Source organism: Thunnus maccoyii, chromosome 19 (genome assembly GCF_910596095.1).
Source record: "Thunnus maccoyii chromosome 19, fThuMac1.1, whole genome shotgun sequence".
NCBI lineage: Eukaryota > Metazoa > Chordata > Actinopteri > Scombriformes > Scombridae > Thunnus > Thunnus maccoyii.
The window spans coordinates 8,600,844-8,618,333 of NC_056551.1; the positions used below are offsets into that span (position 1 = coordinate 8,600,844).

General features: G+C 39.8%; 1 protein-coding gene across 1 annotated transcript; it reads left to right on the forward strand.

Moving 5' to 3' along the window:
• The first annotated feature begins 217 nt into the window (after nt 1-217).
• Nucleotides 218-13,809, forward strand: LOC121885589 (phospholipid-transporting ATPase ID-like). The gene is made up of 24 exons (XM_042395197.1): nt 218-346; nt 1,173-1,234; nt 1,379-1,451; nt 1,665-1,735; nt 1,923-2,005; nt 2,430-2,588; nt 5,110-5,198; nt 5,473-5,666; nt 5,792-6,000; nt 6,088-6,131; nt 6,230-6,395; nt 6,681-6,869; nt 7,221-7,336; nt 7,452-7,616; nt 7,986-8,097; nt 8,269-8,374; nt 8,858-9,008; nt 9,383-9,566; nt 9,716-9,939; nt 10,700-10,783; nt 10,932-11,177; nt 11,279-11,417; nt 11,829-11,959; nt 12,277-13,809. The coding sequence occupies exons 1-24, from the start codon at nt 329-331 to the stop codon at nt 12,538-12,540; spliced, it is 3,279 nt and encodes a 1,092-aa protein (XP_042251131.1). The 5' UTR covers nt 218-328; the 3' UTR covers nt 12,541-13,809.
• The last annotated feature ends 3,681 nt before the right edge of the window (nt 13,810-17,490 follow it).

Consider the following 17,490-nt stretch of genomic DNA (forward strand, 5'->3'; position numbering starts at 1 on the left):
TGTATTGGGGAAGTTTACATTGAGTAAAGAACAGGAAAAAAAGAAGAGAAATCCAGCTACTAGGCCCAATCCTAAACCAGTCTCTACCCACTACCACTTCACCACCAAGTGTCTCTCCAAATCAAGTTACACTCGCAGCTGTGGAGGGCACTTCTAATGGAGGGGGAGGGTATAAATGGATAGCCAAATTATGGGACGCCCGTGCAACTCTACCAGAACAAGGAAACAGCCGTCATCATGACAATGGATAGACGCCGTGATTGCATGGCTGTTATGTTGTTTCACAGTTTAAGAGAGGCAAGGATAGCTGCTTGCAGAAGATGAAACCATGAGAATGAGATATGAGGTAAATTTGACATATTTTCATTTATTTTTATGTAGGCTATGTATGCATACAGGCATTTGTGGGTTTGCTACAATTCAAGCGACCTTAGTGAGAAAGTGATATTCTCCTCATTTTTGTTTTATCTTTTCACACCACACATTCTGAGATTTTGGCTCAGACTATAAAGTAAGCATGAGGAAAACAAAAGTGTGTGTGCTTGATCTAAAATACTTGACAAAGTAGAAAGATAGAATTCTTACATTTGTATGTTGTTTCCTCCATTCTCCCGTCGCATGTGCACTTCCTGTTAGGATGATCGTAAGCCTGCACCGATGCAGACTCGCTATTTAAAGGTCTCACAGTCCGCTTACACTCCATGCTAATTTGATTGGGGCTGCCCTTAATATGGCGAACCTCCACGTGAACGCGCAAACGGAGGGGGAGTGGATAGGGCGAGGGGATAGGGGCTGGTTTGGGATTGGGCCCTATTGCAGCTTCCAGGAGCTGGCAAATCAGAACTGAATGGGTTAATTGGGAGGGGGACCTTAAAGAGACAGAAGTTAAAACGGCCTGTTTTAGACAGAGGCTGAACTTAGGGGCTGTTTAAAGGGTCAGTATAAGATAAATAAGGAGTTTTTTTTTAACTGTAAATCATGCATAGATATTCCAGTAGAGCCCCAGAATATAAATATAGACCTGAAAATGTGCATGATACGTCCCCTTCAAACTAAAGGGAAATCCCACTCAATATTAGACAGAAAGTAAGTACCTTAATCGTAATGTCTGTATATAATGTAATGTATCTAAACATAAACTGTTTTCTCTTCATCTTGTGTCAACTGAGTAGAACAGACACAAAAGCGACAATCAAGTGAATAACCGGAGAGTGGATGTCCTCATCGATGGAGAGTGAGTCATTTAAGATAAACATTTCATATTGTATATTTGTAAATGATATATAATGAAAGAAAGAACACACATAAAAAGCTATAAAATGTCATGACTTGTGATTTCATGGTGTATTTTGTGTTTTTTGTTGTTATTTTCTGGCAGACTGAAAAGTGAAAAATGGATGAATGTTCAGGTTGGAGACATAATCAAACTGGAGAATAATCAGTTTGTCACAGTAAGTACGAAGATAATAAAATGCAATGCCACAATAAAGACTAACAGTAATTTATCTTTTGTAATTGCCATGTTAACTGTACACTTTGATGCCTCTTAGTGATAACAGCTACACTGAGTCTAAGACAAAGTTTCCATATGTGATAATAAAGTTTATCTTATCTTATTATCTTCTATACGTTCAGCGGTCTGTACTGTATACTTTTTTTCTTAGGCAGATCTTCTGTTGCTGTCAAGCAGTGAGCCTCTCAATCTGGTCTACGTAGAAACTGCTGAATTAGATGGGTGTGTATATTTAGTTTGATTTTTGGGTATGTATTCCTGGGATATATAAGCTTTTTAGACTGTGCAGTGTGTATGTGTGTATGTGTGTGCATGGGTGTGTTGCAGGCATGGCTGACGGCTAATGTCTCACACTTTCTTGAATTTCCTCTCAGTCATTTCCTTCTCATGTCCTTTTGGTCTCCCCCAGTGAAACCAATCTGAAGGTGAAACAGGCTCTGACTGTAACTGGAGAGTTGGGAGACAGCATTGATGCACTGGCTGGCTTCAATGGTGAGAAGCCGAATGAAACAACATTAAAAAACCACCAAGATTTTTAGAACTGTAATCTGGATTCTTCACCAAGTACCAATCATGTGGGGGAAAATTGATTTGATTTTCAGTAAAGATATTGGGATTTCTGTGACCAACTTTTTATGTACATAACAATATTAGTATTTCAGAGAGAGAGAGAAAAATAAATGGAAGAAATTTGATAGGATAGGATATTTGCTAAGATCAAGATATCAGGATTTCTATTGTGCTTAATTTACAAAAAAATTGTAGATTGGAATTTCTTACTTTTTTTGTTTCTGAGCTGTGCTGGAAGTAAGAATCAAAGTTAACTGAAACCTTTACAGGTGAAGCCAAAAAACAAGTTTTCCTATGAACAGTTTCCTTGGATGTGTTGCTGAAACCTCACCTCTGTGTCTCTCAGGTGAAGTGCGATGTGAGCCTCCTAACAACCGTCTGGACAAGTACAAAGGGACCCTGTCTCTGAACGGACAGACGTATGCTTTGGACAACGACAAGGTGCTGCTGCGAGGATGTACTCTGAGGAACACAGACTGGTGCTTCGGTCTGGTTGTGTTTGGAGGTAAACTCTCACTAGCTGCTAGATGTTAATTATGTACTTTTTCTTTCTAGTGTTGTGTAATGAGGAACAAACTTTTGGCACTTTTGGCTCCAACAAGCTGATTAACTATGTTTGTAAAAGGTTGACATCCACAGCTAGCTTATTCATGCTAACAAGTTCCACAAACAGACTGTTAAAGATCCCCTCCAGACACATATTAAGACATAAGCTATATAAGTACTCTGCTTGGAACAATTATGTGTGTCTGATATCTGGTTTTTCCACAAAAAAAGTATAATTACCACGTTAAAATCCTTAAAATGGCATCATCTCCTTCGCCCTCATTAAAAATTTGAGAATCTATGAATACACATCCACATCACACTTGTGTGAGTTTAATATTGGACCCCAATTAGCTTCCAAATTAGTTGTGATGTCACAAATCATCAGATTTTTAATGAGCACAGATAAACTTTCCCCCTTCGGCAGTTGAATGTGAAAGCAGCTTTCTAGAGTCAAACTCTACACATACATCATTCAGTACAGTGACGCTCAAACATCCAACTGAAGGAACAAGAAGAAAAACATATTTTGAGTGGAGGGGGACTTTAAATTTGAGGCACACCCCTCTAGTCTGCAGGGGCCCCGCAGACGGCACTAGAGGTTCACAAAACAGACCTGTTGGAGAAATAGAAAAAACAAAGTTATAACAGGAAATAAAATATAGCCATGACTAGTAATACATTAATTGTATTGGGATAATAGTAATGGTAGGTGAGGAATCATTAACTCTGTACTAACTCTGGCAAATGGCCATTCTGAATCATTTTATAAGCTAACTTTGGACTTTTGACTGATAAGAAATCAATAGTCCGTTGAATCTCGAATACAAGTTCAAGTTCAAGTTGATTTGTCACTAAAACACACATGAATTCACACATACAGTTGAACAAAATGTTGTCTCTACAGGGTCCAGTGCAAGTCAAACATATGAGCAAGAAAAAGAACACACAATGAATATATATCTTTAAAAACAGCACACATACAGCAGCATATTAAACTGAATGAAGGAAAAAATGTATCTAAACGAAACCAAAGAAACAAAAAGAAAGATACTATGAGAACAGCAGGTTTAATAGCATAAAACACCAACAGATATGGTAAGTTTTAAGCAAGTGGTGCTGCCTCACTCACAATGTAGTGTTGACAAACTCTAGCCACCATTTATAGGCCCATACTCACCTGTTTGTTAGGAAGTTAATGACTGGAGGACAAGCACACACGTGAGACAAATGTCTACTTTAAAATAAACCTCTACAGTTGCTGAAAATGTACACTGATCGGCCAAAACATTAAAACCATTGAAGTGAAGTGAAGCGAAGTGAATAACTGATTATCTCGTTACAATGGCAGCAAGGCAGCAACATCTCTCAGTTCTTGAAGTTGATATGTTGGAAGCAGGAAAAATGGGCAAGTGTAAGGATCTGAGCAACTTTAACAAGGGCCAAATTGTGAAACAACTGGTTCAGAGCATTTCCAAAACGACAGGTCTTGTGGGGTGTTCCTGGTATGATCAGTACCTATCAAAAGTGGTCCAAGGAAGGACAACCAGTGAACCGGTGACAGGGACATGGACACCCCAGGCTCACTGATGCATGTGGGCAGCGAAGGCTAGCCCATTCGGTCTGATCCCACAGAAGAGCTACTGTAGCACAAATTGCTGAAAAAATTAATGCTGGCTATGATAGACAGGTGTCAGAACACACAGTGCATCGCAGCTTGCTGCATATAGGGCTGTGTAGCCATAGACCAGTCAGAGTGCTCATGTTGACCACTGTCCACCGCCGAAAGCGCCTACAATGGGCATATGAGTGTCAGAACTGGACCATGGAGCAATGGAAGAAGGCGGTTTGGTTTTTAAATCACATTTTCTTTTACATCATGTGGACGGCCAGATGCATGAGCATCATTTAGCTGGGGGAGAGATGGCACCAAGATGCACTATAGGAAGAAGGCAAGCCGATGGAGGCAGTGTGATGCTCTGGGCAACGTTCTGCTGGGAAACCTTGGGTCCTGGCATTCATGTGGATGTTACTTTGACATGTATACCGACCTAAACATGGCAGTGCCCTTTTTTAGCAGGATAATGCGTCCTGCCACACTGCAAAAAATTGTTAAGGAATGGTTTGAGGAACAAGACAAAGAGTTCAAGGTGTTGCCTTGACCTCCAAATTCCCTAGATTTCAATCCAATCGAACATCTGTGGGATGTGCTGGAAAAAGTCTGATCCATGAAGGCCCCACCTTGCTACTTACAGGACAAATAGGATCAGCTGCTAACCTCTTGGTGCCAGATACCAGAGGACCCCTTCAGAGGTCTTGTAGAGTCCATGCCTCGATGGGTCAGAGCTGTTTTGGCAGCACAAGGGGAACCTACACAATATTAGGCAGGTGGTTTTAATGTTGTGGCTGATCAGTTTACATATGTGCCTCTTATCTGCATGAATGTCAATGTATCTGAATAAGAGATTGAATCTTTCCAGGTCCTGACACCAAGCTGATGCAGAACAGCGGAAAGACAACGTTCAAACGGACGAGCATTGATCACCTCATGAATGTCTTGGTGTTGTGTGTGAGTTCAATGTCCATGCACACTCACACACAAATACACACGATCTCCAATGTACACTTCAGCCAAAAATGCTTTTTAATGTTGACTATAATTTGTAACATACTTATGAATGAATTATTATTTGTCATGTGTCTTGTGACACTATATATATATATATATATATATATATACATAAATTATTATAATGTGCATACAGCTGGGTTTTGATCAGTATTCATAACAGTAGTCTTCTCTTTTTTTTAAATATAATGAAAAAATATCTTTAATCTATCAGATCTTTGGTTTCCTGGCGCTCATGTGCTCCGTTCTGGCCATTGGCAATGCAATCTGGGAGGTGAGGGAGGGCTCACTGTTCACAGCGTTCCTCCCTAGAGAACAGGGGGTTGACGCCGCTCTCTCGGCTTTCCTCTCTTTCTGGTCTTACGTCATCATCCTCAACACAGTGGTGCCCATTTCTCTCTATGTCAGGTATGTTCAAGCACAGAAAGATAACTAAATCAACAAAAGTCACTGTGACAAGTTTAGAGTCTTTGTTCTTTGTTTATGCGTTCCTGCATGTCTCACACTTTGACATCTTTACCCTTATGTGTCAGTGTGGAGATCATCCGTCTGGGGAACAGTTTCTACATAGACTGGGACCGGAAGATGTATTACCCCAAAAATGACACTCCTGCCCAGGCGAGGACCACCACACTCAATGAGGAGCTGGGCCAGATCAAATATATCTTTAGCGACAAGACTGGCACCCTTACGCAGAACATAATGACTTTCAACAAGTGCTCCATCAATGGGAAAGCATATGGTGAGCAGCTCTGCTTATGTAAAGATGAATGGACACACCAGCATGAGCTCAATGACTGATTTTGGTGTGTATGTCTCTGTCACTCAGGGGAGCTGTTTGATTTTTCTGGACAAAGGATGGAAATAACAGAGGTGAGAGGAGAGCACCGATACATGATTGTATGTTTTTGGGAATTTTAATGCATGTATTACTCCAACTCTTGTTTCTCTCCTCTTATTTTTCTCTGCAGAAGACACAGAAAGTGGATTTCACCTGGAACCAGCTGGCTGATCCAAAGTTCATCTTTCACGACCACAGCCTGGTGGAGACGGTGAGAGAGGGAAACCTGGCGGCACAGGACTTCTTTCGCTTGCTGGCTCTGTGCCACACTGTCATGCCTGAGGAGAAGAAAGAGGGTGAGTGTCCTCTAATGGACGTCTTTATTACTGCATGGCAAGTGGCTGCAGTGGTTTAAAACAGGAGGATTACATCGCTCATGTCCTGTGTCTGATGATTAAATAGGTTTTTAATGGTGTGTGAAATCCTAGAAGAGATCAGTCCTGAATAATGCAGATTGCTCTTCTTTATTTTACTTTAGTTTCCTCTTCTTTTTCTTTTTTTCCTCAGATTTCTACAAATGAAAACTTATGCCATTAAAATTATTTGACAGATTCTTTAAGTATATCTTCTTCTCCTGGCAGGGGAGCTCTACTATCAGGCTCAGTCTCCTGATGAGGGCGCCCTGGTGACTGCAGCAAGAAACTTTGGGTTTGTGTTCCGCTCACGTACTCCAGAGACCATCACGGTCGTGGAGATGGGAAAACAAGTCACCTATGAGCTTCTGGCTGTCCTGGACTTCAATAATGTGCGCAAGAGGATGTCAGTCATTGGTGAGAGAAAGTAGTGACAAGAAGTTTGATTTTCCATGTTTGTGGTTTTGTTTGTTGCCAAACAATTATGTTTGCCTGAATTCCCATATATTTTCTTAATAGAGGTGATATTTGATCCCACTTATAATTGCATGATAATACAGTTACCATTTAAAAAAAATACTGTTGGTGCATTCAAGGACTCTGACAATTGAGATTCTTCTGTTGGCTGCTCAATAGCAATCTAGTAAAATCAGGAAATCATCCTTTTTAAGACACTCATTTAAATTCATGAAAATGACCCTAGCAACATCCTGATCAGTTTTTATGTCAAGCCTGGATTCATTAAGTAACTTTCACTATGATTTCCAGTGCGTAACCCTGAGGGCAAGATGACCTTATACTGCAAAGGAGCAGACACCATCATCTATGAAAGACTGCACCCGTCCTGTAACAAGCTGATGGAAGTTACCACTGGACACCTCAATGTAAGTGATGCTGTTGGGTTTCTCATGATGTGTATTCCTATACAAAACTAATGTACATTCAAAACTTGTCAGGATTTGTGTTTTTAACTGCTTTAAACTGTCCAAACCAAAATAGGAGTATGCAGGTGACGGCCTCCGTACACTGGTTCTGGCCTACAAGGATTTGGATGAGAGCTACATGGAGGAGTGGAAACAACGCCACCATGACGCCAGTACCGCCATGGACGATAGAGAGCAGAGACTTGATGAACTTTATGAAGAGATAGAAAAAGACCTGATGGTGAGTCCATCTGCTGAGTACTTTGACACGTTGCTAGATCGTTTGATTGACTCAACAACTGGCTGGTTAACTTTTTGGTGGGTAGTTTGGTTGCTTGATTAATATTGAGAAGAATTTAATATGTTGTATATCCTGCAACATAACACATTACAAGATTATACACTGCCTCAAACTAACAAAAAGATCTAATATGAATAATTAAGAGCCAGTTAAACCAGCATTACTTTATCATCAGATGTTTTTTTAAAATCTTCCAGAGATACAACATGAGCCAACATGATTTTGAAATTGTTGCTTTGAACATACAACATTGGGAAATATAGTTGTTGGTTTCACATTACCACTCTGTACTCTTGCTGCGGTTTTTAGCTGTTGGGGGCAACAGCTGTGGAGGACAAGCTGCAGGACGGTGTGCCACAGACCATAGAGCAACTGGCTAAAGCTGACATCAAAATCTGGGTCTTGACTGGGGATAAACAGGGTTAGTGTCACATACGGTATATTTCCATTCACGTCACACACACACCCTGCAGGCCCAGTTTCCATGGGTTCACTTCACTTGACAAATGAACTCAGAGCCAGAGTTACTGTTTGGCATGTTTGACAGATTAACTGCTCCACAGTGACTGTAAATATTAATGTTGTGAAACAGAGACAGCGGAGAACATTGGCTATTCCTGCAACATGCTGAGAGAGGAGATGAAGGAGGTTTTCATTGTGGCAGCAAATACGGCGGAAGGAGTCAAAGAGGAGCTACAGTAAGTTAGTCAGAAATGCTGTTAACTGAAATACTACAGTTGCAGGCTGCAAAACTGAAAGATGTTATAAAGCTCCGTAGAGCTGAGGGGAGCTGCAAAGTAATTATCTGTGATCTAATCACTATGAGTGACCCTTTTGAGATTACAGGTTTTTGCAGTTTTTTGTATTGAAACTGTGCTTCACAAAATTCGCAGCTCTAAATGAAGGTGCAAATTGATCTTTAAAATAATTAATTTAATACCCGTAAATGAAATCAGCAGATTAAAATACACAGCCATTGAAAGAGACATTATGTTAACTGTCGAATATCCATGAAGAAGAAGATGAAAGACAGAAGCTGATTAAAGTTTATCATTAAACTGTTTTTGTTATGTTGCCAAGTTCTGACATTTTTTGCAGGTAATCAGTTCATGTTTAATCATTTGTTTCTATCCCAAACACATCATTCTGAGGAATACATCTCCATGTCCTCCTGTTTTTAGGAATGCAAGAAGGAAAATGTGTCCAGAAGGAGCAGAAGAGCCAATTGTGAGCAAAGCTCGTGCAGGCCTGTTTTGGCTTGAGAAGACAGAGACTGTGCAGGATGAGAAGGTGGATGGAGAATATGGCCTGGTTATAAATGGACACAGTTTGGTAAGAAGGAACATCACTATTTCCCATAGCTGCTGAATCAACAAGAAATTTTGTACACTTTTGTTTCCGTCTGTTCTCGAGCCAGAAAAAGTCCTGCCGGATATTGTTAATATCTTAAAAAATTAAGTTGCCTGGAGGGGGGGGTGACTGCAAAGTCACCACACTAACTTTTAATAATCTGTGTCACCAAGGGCACTGAGGTCATGCTTTCTGTATTTTTATGGGATTTCTTTGGGGGAGGGTGGGATTACATTCTACAATAAAAACATAAAAAGAAATGAAGGAGACTTTCTTTTTGGTATTTTGGTATTGTTTTTAGGGGGATGGTGTTGTGTTGGGGTGACTTACCTCTGTTTCTCCTCTTTCCTTCTCAGGCCTTTGCACTGGAGAAGGGCTTGCAGCTGGAGCTGCTGAGGACAGCATGTATGTGTCAGACAGTGATTTGCTGCAGGGTCACCCCTCTGCAGAAGGCCCAAGTGGTTCAGCTGGTCAAGAAGTACAAGCAGGCTGTCACTCTGGCCATTGGGGACGGGGCCAACGATGTCAGCATGATCAAGGGTAATCATATTCAATTCGGACACTAATACAAGAACCGCAGAGATGTATTTGCAGCAAAACCAAACATCTAGAAAATGGTTATTCATTGTGTGTATTATTTGACAAACATCAACTCTAAATCTGCTTCTTTTTTCCTGTCTGTCCCTCAGCTGCTCATATCGGTGTAGGCATCAGTGGTCAGGAGGGCATGCAGGCAGTTCTCTCCAGCGACTACTCCTTCGCCCAGTTCCGTTACCTCCAACGCCTCCTGCTTGTGCACGGTCGCTGGTCCTACCTGCGCATGTGCAAGTTCCTGCGATATTTCTTTTACAAGAACTTCACCTTCACCTTTGTGCATTTCTGGTATGCCTTCTTCTGCGGCTTCTCTGCTCAGGTGAGAGACATGTGAGAGAAGAAATGTTGCTGCTAAAATTTGATGAGTACAGGCTACCATTGAAATTATGTTTTGTTTAATGGGTTACATTACATGCAATGTGAATAAGGACTCTAGTAAGGCACAAAAGTAACTCTAAGAACAGTTCATATTGACATGTTGACTATAAATGTATAATGCAATTTGCAAAAGAAATGCAATGTTTCACTCCACTTCAGTTGTAATGTTATGGTATGATGTTAAATGAAATAATGCAGTTCCAGAAGTGATGATCAAGATGCTCATAGAAAAAAATTGCATATACACAGAGTACAGAAGTATACATTTTTTGCTTTGTTAAGGGGATACATGTAACATGGAGATCATACTATACAATGCATCACAGCAGAAATTACAGCTTCAAAAATGGTCCTATAGTTATAACAAAACCTCTCACACACAGTTCTATCTAAAACTGAATGTTGTAGTCTTTACAAAAGTATTAATTGCAGAGCTGAAATGCTCCTTTATATGTCATTAAGACCACACAGTTATGTCTATTATGCTGAAATGAAATTTGAGCATCCTTTTATAGACTCAAGAGAAAGTGACAACATTTAAAAGAGAAATGCAAATTGTTTCCTTATTAGCAATTAGCAAACTATAAACGTCTCCACCAAATGCTCCAGGAGAGGTGTTCATACACATATACTGTACACAGACAGTGGTATTAATGCTGTATTTTGATGTTTAATTTTGTCTTTGTTGTTTTTGTTCATAGACTGTGTATGATGAGTGGTTCATCACCTTGTACAACCTGGTTTACACAGCTCTTCCTGTCCTTGGCATGAGCCTTTTTGACCAGGTATGCACTAAGGGGAAAATTTATTAACTACTCAGAAATTCAAATACAAGCTGTAACAACATCATATAATTTATCATTAGTTCACACCCTGGTGCCTGTATCCTCTAGGCTTTCTCTTCTCTTTTTCTCTAACGCTCTGTTTCTGTAGGATGTGAATGACCGCTGGAGTTTCCAGTATCCTCAGCTCTATTCTCCAGGCCCACTGAATCTATATTTCAATAAGAAAGCCTTTGTGCGCTGCATGATGCACAGCTGCTACAGCTCCCTCGTCCTCTTCTTCATCCCATGGGCCGCCATGCGTGACACGGTCCGAGATGATGGCAAAGATGTTGCAGACTATCAGTCCTTCGCTTTACTGGCGCAGACCTGTCTGCTCGTTGTGATGAACATACAGGTGAGGGGTACAGTTGATATTACCCACACTTACACATGTTGTGAATAAATATATGCACCAAGATAAAAAAGCAACTTTTTACTCAAAACCACATTTTTCAGCTGTGTCTGGACACCCATTACTGGACGGCAGTCAACCAGTTTTTTGTGTGGGGCAGCCTGGCTGCCTACTTTGCCATCACATTTACCATGTACAGCAATGGCATGTTCTTCATCTTCACCTCCTCTTTCCCCTTCATCGGTAAGTAGATTAAGTTTATGTATGAGAGCAGAGAGGTTGTTGGTGCCCCTTGATCTTCTGTTTATTCCTGAGAAAATCCATTCAGGACACTGTAGGATTCATTTCCTGACTAGCATTTTCTTTTTGGGTGTCTGTTAACATCAATAAGTTCCCACATTAGTCCATTATATGTAGGCCAATATAGTTTAAAAGAGGCTAACAACATAGAGAATTGGTTTGCCAATAATCATGCGACACACTCATGTGTGTCCATGTAAGAATTTCATTTATGTTTTTGTGGTTTTGTGCATTGAATCTTTAACCCTTTAAGTCACTTACAATCCATACACAATGGTATACAGTTGTGTAACAATAGATCCTTTTTCATATGTGATTCTGACTCCTTCTGTTCTGATGTTTTTGGGACTCCAGGCACTGCAAGAAACTCTTTGAGTCAGCCCAATGTGTGGCTGACCATGTTCCTGACTTCCCTCCTCTGTATTCTGCCTGTGGTGGCTTTCCGCTTCGTTCTCATTCAGCTTTGGCCCACCATCAATGACAAGGTGGGCACATGACACGTACACTAACCCTAAACCTAACACTAACCCTAACCCTAACACTAACCCTAACCCTAACCCTAACCATCCTGTCTTTTATGCATCCTATTGCTACCTCTATAAATAAAGATACAGTTCTCTGAATGATAAATGTGTTAAATGGCAATAAATCAGTTAAACATTGTTTACCATTTAAACATGGTATAAGAATATGAGTAATATAAGTAAACCCTGAAGAAGCATGTGAATCAATGGAAATATTCTGTCCTGAGTAAGCTGAAATGTACCCATGTTAAGAAGAATAAAAGACATGTTTCTTCTAGGTGAGGCATAAGTTGCGAAAGGAGGCACTGCCAGCTCCAACGCGTCGTATACCTACCAAGCGTATCAGCACCCGGCGGTCGGGCTACGCCTTCTCTCACTCCCAGGGCTATGGTGATCTGGTGACATCTGGAAGATTCCTAATGAAACGACCCCCGAAGACTCGATCGGTCCTGTTCTCCCAAACAGACTCTCCTCTGGATCACAATCAGCCACAGCACTACCACACCATTACAGAGGAGCCGCAGGAGCCACGGCGCCATTAGACAGGAGGTATGCAGGGACTAAACCACTGCAGAGAGTGTGTGGGACCAATGTGATGAATGCTGTGAAGATGGTGTACTTGGGAGCACATACAGCCCACACTGATGGTCTTTTCAGCTCAAGAAGTACAACTATTATACACTACAGTTCACATTACTGCTGACTGTTTCCCAGAATACCAGCAGATTTTAGATAGATTTTCTACCTTCTAAACAGACATTGGTTTCGAGCAGGGACTAGTGAAAACCTTTTTTGTTGCATTCAAGTACACTACAATCTCCATATTTTGCAACTCAGCCAGGTGCTGAAAAAGGATCAACACATTATTTCACAACATGCCTAAGCGGGTTTGATCTTCCAACAGCATAACTCACAAATTTAGCTCAACTCTCAAATTTCAGATATCAGAGAGACCTTGAACGTGCTAACAGAGTTTTTAAATCAGTACTTGATTGCAACTGATAATGTAGATGTGACAAAATATTCTAAGTCTCAAGCATGGTTTAATACTGTAGTGAAATAAACAGAAACTAAAAGCAACATGTAAGGTAAAAAATTAGCCTAAAAATCTTATGGTAAGCTCTTGGAAATATCCAGAAATAATGTATGCAGTTTGTACTTCATGGGCTAAAATACGCAAAACCATAAATTGCTATGAGATTAACTTTGTGTCATGCACACCTTTTTTTTTTTTTTACAGTATTTGTTGTGATTTCTAGATTGTTAAGTTAAACATTTCTTTTAAAAAAATTGCCACTGGCTGATCTGGAGAATCTGGATTACCACACTGCCTGCAACATGATGTTGCATTTTGTACTTCTTAATTCTTTTTTTCCACCTCAAGTTAATTGTCAATGCTCAGTGCGTCATTTTGAGAAACAGTGATTTCATTTCCAGTTGATAGACATATTTTCTGTTAGCTTTTATTGTTTATGTAATTATTTACATGAATATTTTTTAATATTGTTTTATGTTTGTTCTACACTGTGTTAATGATCTGTTTGACCACTCAGTCACAGTATTGTCACAGTACAGCCAGGGGTCAGTGTTGTCTTTGTAACTGTGTTTTCAACTTTCCAGAGCCAGTAAAGTAAATGTTGTATGGTTTAAGTGTCTTATAAGAACCAGCGGACCGCACATATCACTCAATATATTTTGTATTGAGACCATCATGTTTTCATGGTAGGCTCCTCTGACTCATATCTGATGGGATACGAGCATGAACATGATCATTCAAATTTTAACATAGGGGATCACGTGTGAATAAAACAAATGAGTTCATTTACAACTGTGTAGCCATTTTCTTCCGAATCAAATTGGTTCACTGTCAAGGTAAACTAAGAAATAAGCAGGCAGAGGTAGTAAGAAAGATATAGTGGAAGAATGAGGAACAAACTGTAGTAAATACTTTCATATTCTCAGTTTCTTCTTATAACATGAAACCTTTCATGTTTAAATTTGATCCTTTTCATGTTATAATAAGATATAATAAGATATATATAATAAGATTTTTCATGTTATGGTATATTTATCTCATTATTATTTGATAAAAATGATTCTGTTTAAACAAGAAACTTTTTGTGTTATAACAACATGTCATTCTATCTTCTTATATCACAAAACTTTCATGTTATTTCACAAAATTAGTATATCATATGTCATATGACTTATCTCATTAAAACAAAAAACTCCAGAATCGTTGGGGAAAAGTTGTTAGAATCTGTATGACGTATGGGAAAACATATGGGCTTATTGTAAATATTTCATAACTTGACCTCTTTTCGGAAGCCTCAGCCCAAACCTCCTCCAGATTTGCTTGCATTATGTATGCAGCTGTGCGCACTTTCTGCCTGTCTTCCTCTCCCTCTCTTTTCATGCACACTTCCCATACATACTATACATCTTCATCAGCAGATACACACACACATACTGCATTCAGCCCACAACAGAAAGCAATGACATCACTGGTTGAGGGCTTTCCCGGCATGGCACGGACCCAGAAGAGCTTTCAGTCTGCTTCCTGATCCTCGATCCAAGAAAAAGAAAGAGGTGTGAAGAAGTGTACATTGTGCCAAAATATTAAGACTAATAACAGCACCTTTAAAAAAAAATGACAAAACGAGCAGTATATAATATTCACAAATATTTTACACACTTACAGACATCTAGATGTACTTGACATGATGCATCAGAATGCTAAATAGATTCAATTAAAAAATTAATCCCAGCTAATATAGCTTCCTCCAGTTTAACCCTCGCTGATTGCTCCTCCCCGTATGGCCATGTAGCACAGTCAGCAGGCTCATCAGTCTCCAGTGAAGGTCACTGCATGATCCCACAGTATGGAACAGGAATGAGGACTGGCATGCTTTATAAATAGCCTGCCTGTGTGGCACACCCTAACCACAATCACGACACAGTAATAGATTAGCTTGGGCTTTTTTCCATTTTGAAACAACCTAAAATAGTACATATGAAATCTCTTCCACAACCTTCTTTTTGGCCCATATCACTGAAAAAATGAAGCTAGGAGTAGTGATGGTGCTTTAACTAAAAGAGAAGTTATGTAGAGTGCCAAGAATAATCAGGACTTTGTCATAAACGGGATGGTCCCCCGCTCATACACGACACAGAAACTAGGATGAATCAGGGACAAGAGTAAAGAGAGGAAAATGGATGGGAGTCAAGGCAAAGAAAGCATTTGCATGCAGACATTGTGCCAGAGACACAATAAAGAACAAATGTACACAAACACACTCACACATGAATGGGATACATGCATACACTCTGTGATATTATCATACAATCTCCCTGGGTCAAAGTTTAAGTGGAATGCTGCAGCCTGGTCTGGCTGGTCGGCTTCTGTAAGAGGAGACGGCAGGCTCGACTGCAAGTGAATTTCACACTTGCCGGTCCAACTTGGCGTGAGGATCACTACATGTCTCAGTCTCCTGCTCTGTGACAAGAGCAACCTTTGTACCTTTTCTGACTTGGGGAGTATCTTTCTGATTAAAATGCTGAGCTCTAGATAGAATATAAATTCTGGATATTCTGGATATTGCACAGTCCTTATTTTCAGTCTCAGGTATGACAGAAATATTTATGCTGGTTGTTTTTTTTTACTTTGTTTTACAGGATTTCAGAACTTCAACAAACCTGTTATGAATGAATAAATGTTTTGCCTGGCTAGCAGCAGAGCTTTGGTGATAACAGATCAGTTGGTTAGTTGTAAATCAAACGCTTCAGTCCAGGGCAAAATATGTTGATAACTACTGGTCAGATTGCCATAACATATGGTATGGTCATTTCATGGTCACCAGCTGAAGACAAGCGTTAGAGCATAAGTCAGTCTTCCTGAAAATAACTTCTTTTTTTTATCACCACTTATTTCCAATATGATTTGGGTTCTTAGCCTTAATCCTACTGATTGGGGTAACTTCAGCCCCCAGATATGTACTTCTTGTCATATCTCACAGGTGCTTTATTCTATCATTCCATTTTTTGTGACTTTGTCAATCAATTTGTTCCTAATGACTTAATATCATTGTTTTCTGTTCATGTTTTAAATAGCATTGGGGCCCTGGGGGACCCCAGTCAAAATCAGCCAATTCTGCCTATGCAGTTTTGATAGATGGAACTATTTATTGTGTTCATGTTTGCCATGGGTCCTAATTTAAAAATATCACACACTATTGGGGGGGTATAAGGGCACTCTGTTAGTCATTTTGAAGGAGACAGCCACAGAGGCAGCAGACACAGATTTCCTCATGTGCTCTGTCAACAACACTAAATACTGCTCATCCAAGAGGTATACTGGGAAAGGATTAACCCTAACCCTAAAATAATAATAGTCTGTTTTTTTTGTTTATGATGGTTGTTTTTCTTGGGGTCCCCCGGGACCCCAGTTGGTAGTCCTTGTATGTAAAATATGTTGGTAAGATTAGGGTTAAAAGAGTATATCAAGAAGAAGAACAGTCACTTCAGGGTGTTGATTTGAAGCCTTTGTTCACTCTAGACAACTTAACTCTATGTGCAGAGCCCGATAGAGGGGTGTTTCAGGATTAGACAGATGACTCAGTGTTAAGACCTTTGCCTTAACAGAGATCAAACATTGATCCAATGGTGGCTTAACTGTTTAGATGTTTGGTGTGTCCATGTGTTTGTGTGTACAGTATGAGAGAGACATACATAGAGAGAGAGAGAGAGTTATCTATAAGTAGAGTGTAGGTGGTGTCAGTTGTGAGCCTTGTTTCTAAATAGAGGATTACCTTCAACTTTAGAAAGTGCATACACTCCCAGCTGCCACATTAGCAGTGGGGGGAGTGAGGGTGTGTGCTGTGTTTACACCCCTCAAAACCAACACACATGACCCAGGGGATCACATTAACATGTTTTTTAAGATTTTGTTTTACCAACACCTTCTGCTGGCTCTCTATGAACAGTGGTTAATTATGTTCAGTTTATCTTTGTTATAGGTGATTATAACGGACAGATTCTCATGTTAATCCTCATTTTCAACTCTAGCTGTGCTACCAGGTGTGTAATTTAAGCACAGGTGTTACTAATACCATGAATGAGAGTTGTTTCATTTCAGTGTCCCAGTACATAATGTGAATGCACAACACCTGACCTGAACCCTTGCACTAGCACAGCTGACAGGAATTTAGCCATCATTAATGTCATTAATTACACCTGTGCTTTTCCTTTTATGACAAGTGAAAAAAGGTCTCATGAGTTTAACTATAGATTTGCTTAAAACATATCTTTGTCTTGGAATTTTTACAAAAAACCCTAAAAATTAAATTGAAAAAATAATAATAATTTAACAGCCACGTGGCCTCCTTTACGTTTCACATTAACAGTGCACTTCAAAGAATAATCAAATCTTCCTTATTAACATTTACAATATGGTTAAGGGATAGAAATGATTCCCGACCTCTCAGGCTTTCAGT

Coding starts and splice junctions, on each gene's coding strand:
- LOC121885589 (XM_042395197.1), top strand. Junction 9,009..9,382: donor TTATAAATGGACACAGTTTG/GTAAGAAGGAAC, acceptor TTTCCTTCTCAG/GCCTTTGCACTGGAGAAGGG. Junction 11,178..11,278: donor TCGTTGTGATGAACATACAG/GTGAGGGGTACA, acceptor CACATTTTTCAG/CTGTGTCTGGACACCCATTA.